Source organism: Ostrea edulis, chromosome 9, assembly GCF_947568905.1.
Source record: "Ostrea edulis chromosome 9, xbOstEdul1.1, whole genome shotgun sequence".
Lineage (NCBI taxonomy): Eukaryota > Metazoa > Mollusca > Bivalvia > Ostreida > Ostreidae > Ostrea > Ostrea edulis.
The window spans coordinates 66,946,099-66,950,480 of NC_079172.1; the positions used below are offsets into that span (position 1 = coordinate 66,946,099).

Consider the following 4,382-nt stretch of genomic DNA (forward strand, 5'->3'; position numbering starts at 1 on the left):
TATGTTCAAGTTTGTTGTTCAATGCCTACAGTAGCATACCATACCAGATACATCAATTTAACTTTGATCATAATCAATAAAATGCACATATCAAGTACATGTAATGAAATTTAGATATTTTTCAAAATCTGTTTCTGACATTATTAGTAATTTACAAGTACCTGGAAATTTGTCTGTTTCATTAAATGACCTTCTTTGGTGCATGCCTGAAAAATGAAAGGAAAATATTGAGAATCCTTTTCACCCCAAAAAGTTCCAAAACTTAACTACAAATCACGAAACTTGTGTACAAGAATAAATTTTATTCATTTTTACAAAACACTAGTGCATAGTATCAACAATGAGAAAAACTTCTTAAATGCGAAACTATTCACATTTACACCAGTGGCATGGGGGAAAAAATCTGTAATTAGCAGTGGAGTCCCCATCAGCTATTTACAATTGATTTTTTTTGTCACCGATCACTCACACAGTGTTATAACAGATACATGTAGCTTCTCTCTGTCATTCTAGGCATCAAAAATCAATATGAAAATACAAATCTTTCCAACCAAATCATCACCGACAGATCACCTTCAATCTTTTGTTTTTGCACTGATCCTTCCTGCTGCAATACGTACACGAGGCAGGTTCCCAAAGTCATTTACAAAACGGTGCCTTGTACGTGTTAGCAGAACCAGGAAGTGATCAGTTTTAGTACAAACTTCAATGGGTTTTGTAACATTGTGACTATACATACTGTCTTGCGTAAAACACAATCTGACCTTTCATGTTGTCATATCAAATTTGGGATGGGCATACATCCAACTAATATAATGTATAAAAATCTACAAAAGCTTAAACTGTGTAACATATAATCTATACAGTGTCTGAGGTCATTCTAAGTTTTATGCTGGAAGTGAGTACTGTACATGGATTGTCTAGTAAGTTCTGCCTCTCCCACTGAGAATTCTCGTCAAACCAGCACAGACGGAACTTAGTAACAATCCCTAGGCCTGCATTTGATGTCCTTCCTATACAGAACCAAAAGGGCGCTGTCAGTGTGTATATAACCATGATATTTATTGATTCCAAATGCACTTGAACACACACTGGGATAAAGGAGTATTGGAAATGCACAGTATTCATACACAGCGAAAAGCTAACTATAAAAATTTCATAAGGCCTGAGCCAACACCTGTGGAAAACCAAACATTATCACAAAATAACCGCTATTTGCCTAAAAAGGATCATCAAACTCCATTAGACTGATCCACTCCGCTCATCCTTAGTGTTGTATATAGAAGATAATAATGCTAATTTACAGTCATTTTCTCTGCCTGCTACACATAGAACTTCACTGAAAGGAAAGTCATGAATTGCATTTAGAGTCAGACAAACTGTGAACGGACACTATGTAATGCAAATGATTTCAAAATTGTCCTGTACATGGTTAATTCTATACTGTGCACCAAATTTAACACTAAATTCCATAAATCTCAAGTAGATACATACAAGTATTATTGTATTATGAATAGAATAGGGAAATAAAGCTAGAGTTGACAAACTGAGTTTCCTCAATTAATGCACACAAAATATTTATAGAGCACTCCACCTGATGACAAAAACAATCCTATCAATTATTTTCAATACCTAAAATTAGTGATTAGTCTTAATTTTTCCCACCTCCATAGCACTGTAAGGCCAAAAAAACACGTTGGTTTTCACTTTCACCTCAAAATTTTTAAGGATTGGTAAGTAGGTAGGTAGTTTTTTTTCCTTTTTTTTTTTTATAGGTTGAATTATTTTTTAATGATTTAGTATTCTACTATGCATAAAATATAGTAATTATCTAGTAATCAAATAAAAGTTATATGATGAATCAAAACATTTCTTCCACTGTATTGTAAACAAAAAACTGTTTCAGTGTTTTTGAATCTGTCTAGCATTAGTGTAGAATAAATAACTTGATAAGTCAATAAATATACTCTTGTCATAGTGATGACATTCACAAAATCTGTGAGAATGGGAAAAATGTGTTAGGGTCGGCAAAAATTTTTAGGGTCAGTCGGGAAAGTGGAAACCAACATATATTTTTTTGGCCTAATGCTAATCTGTGGTGTTAGTGAAGCAAACCAAGAGAAACAAGGACTATGCAGAAAGAGAAAGTGTACATACCATTACTTCGGCATCAAGGACCTGAAAGACAGCATGCAGGGCAACAAAATATATAACCATGCAAGTGATTACACATAAAATCAAATAAAAGAGGGTGACACGCAATATTTCACAAATGAGAGGAAAAGAAATATTTTTCATATCAGAAATATAGATAAAAATCTAATTATTCATACAGTGACATACAAAATAATAACCATTCATGCATGTTGCAATAAAGCATGATTTTTTTTTAAGTTTTCAGATTGCAAATAATAGATAGATATATATATATCAGAAAATATAAACTGAAATTACTGATGGGCAAAATTAAATTAGAAATTGATTAAAACTAGGAATTTAATCAAACTGAAAAGAAATCATTTTAAGGCTTAGTACACCACGATGCATGATGTTTTTCTTATAAAAACCATTCCAGCATCACAGTTATTACTCTAACCAACTGATCTAAATAATTTGGGCAGTCAACAAAATATTCCTCTATTAATAGCCAACACATCATTGAATTCATTTTAAAAAGTTTTTTATCCTTGTGTATTTACTTAAAATGATACATTCGGACTAGTACATTCCTATAGATACACTTTATGCAGTTGTCTCATTTAAATAACATTCTATTCAGTCACAAAATTTAGTGAATCTGTTATTCAGTGATCATAGAATGATTTTATGCTCCAATATTAACGTATGCAAAATTTTAAGAAACCTGCAGTTCTAGCTAAGAATTAAATAACCTAATTTCAAATTATGATCAGGAGTAAAAATATGTGCTGTTTCTGTCCTACTACTTGGATCACAAAATTTTGCATTAAATAGCAATGAATATTTTGGAAAGCACTAAAACCATTCATTCTGTGAAACAAATAATTCCTACTTTTGGTGTTTTGTGATTCGCAACAAATTGTGAAAGTCTATTGTTTCTCTCTCATATCAACGTTACTAAGAAGAATTATGCAGTTAAAAACATCTTTTAATAAGTCGCTGTTTTTAAATGGAACTTTTTGGAAATCTTTTTGCTTGTTTTTCTGTATCGAACAAAAATTTAACAAGTAAAACACACTGTAAAAATTTAAGAAGAAGAGAAAGAGAAAACCTAGTCTCGCTTTATCACACGCCATCAATTAGCACAAGTGTCACAAGCATCTGTCAACATCAAAAAAAAAAATCACGACAGACGCCGACTTGAAAATTTTGTAACTTACGGAGGATTTAATCTCTCTGTTTGTAGATATACGTCGATGAAACCGCTTGGCCGGTTCTGGTTCTGTTTCACTCTCGGAGGAGTCGTCTGCAATTGCAATTTCCACATGTTTTCCATTTTTCTGTGGACCTTCTGTCATACATGCCGCCATCTTTAATCGCCACACTTCCCACTAGAGGTCGCACTCGATGTTCTCAGCCAGAGTGAGTTAGCGCGCGCTGATCAACTCAGATTTATTCACCCTATTTTATTTCTATGCCTGCGCCTATTCCCAACTGATTATACCTGATATGAAATTAATTGGCTTTATACTTCTACCTAAGCAATTCGAGTGTCAGTGATGGCCCATAGGGACACAGGAATTCGAAGTTTTATCAATAAAATTTATTTACCTGGCGAACGCATAGCTCAGTCATGGTCAATCGAGTGAATTTTATTTGACTTATATATATTGATAAAATTTCAAACTCGAAACAGGACTGACAAAGTCGTGACGTTAGTTACACATCCTGAGATCTGTTTCCTTTTGGAAATAAAAGAATATAAACTTGAACCCTTGTCCTGAAGGGTCAACCTTCTGCCCCCGAAATAGAATTTTGAGGTTCGGGTAGAATCCCCCCCCCCCTTTTTTTAAATTTAATTTTATTATTTTTTTACTTGTTAAGAATATTTGAAGAGATACGTGTAGTAGTGAAGTTTAAAAATTCTTCCTTCTTCCCCGGCTGGAATGTAAGTACATTTGTACTCTGACGAACATGCGTGGTCTTTCAAACTAATTAGAACTCGGTCACAATATTTGATCCATGTTGTGCACATCTTCCATACCATACAGACATTTGTCCCCATTGCAATGAAATTATTAATAGGATTGAATCACACCGCTCCCTGTCCATGTAATATTTATTATCATTACTCTGTAGCGCTTATTCTACCGTGTCGAGTCATTTGATATTATATGTTTTTAACTTCAAGGCTCATATCTAATTCATTCTAACATCAATGCTATATTCTATGGGTTATTCGG

General features: G+C 33.4%; 1 protein-coding gene across 11 annotated transcripts in view; it reads right to left on the minus strand.

Annotated features, from left to right (window-relative positions):
- The window catches only part of LOC125659969 (diacylglycerol kinase delta-like), an 80,743-nt gene extending 76,970 nt beyond the window's left edge, over positions 1 to 3,773 (minus strand). For 3 of the 11 annotated variants that reach the window (XM_056150374.1, XM_056150375.1, XM_056150370.1), the window contains exons 1-2: positions 3,360 to 3,694; positions 162 to 206 (exon numbers count right to left, since the gene is read on the minus strand). In XM_056150374.1, the coding sequence (XP_056006349.1) occupies positions 162 to 206; positions 3,360 to 3,509 (195 nt within the window). In that variant the 5' untranslated portion in view covers positions 3,510 to 3,694. Of the gene's footprint in view, positions 1 to 161; positions 207 to 573 lie in introns of all 11 variants that reach the window. The other 8 variants (XM_056150377.1, XM_056150372.1, XM_056150369.1 and 5 more) reach the window with 7 other exon arrangements.
- Positions 3,774 to 4,382: the final 609 nt, after the last annotated feature.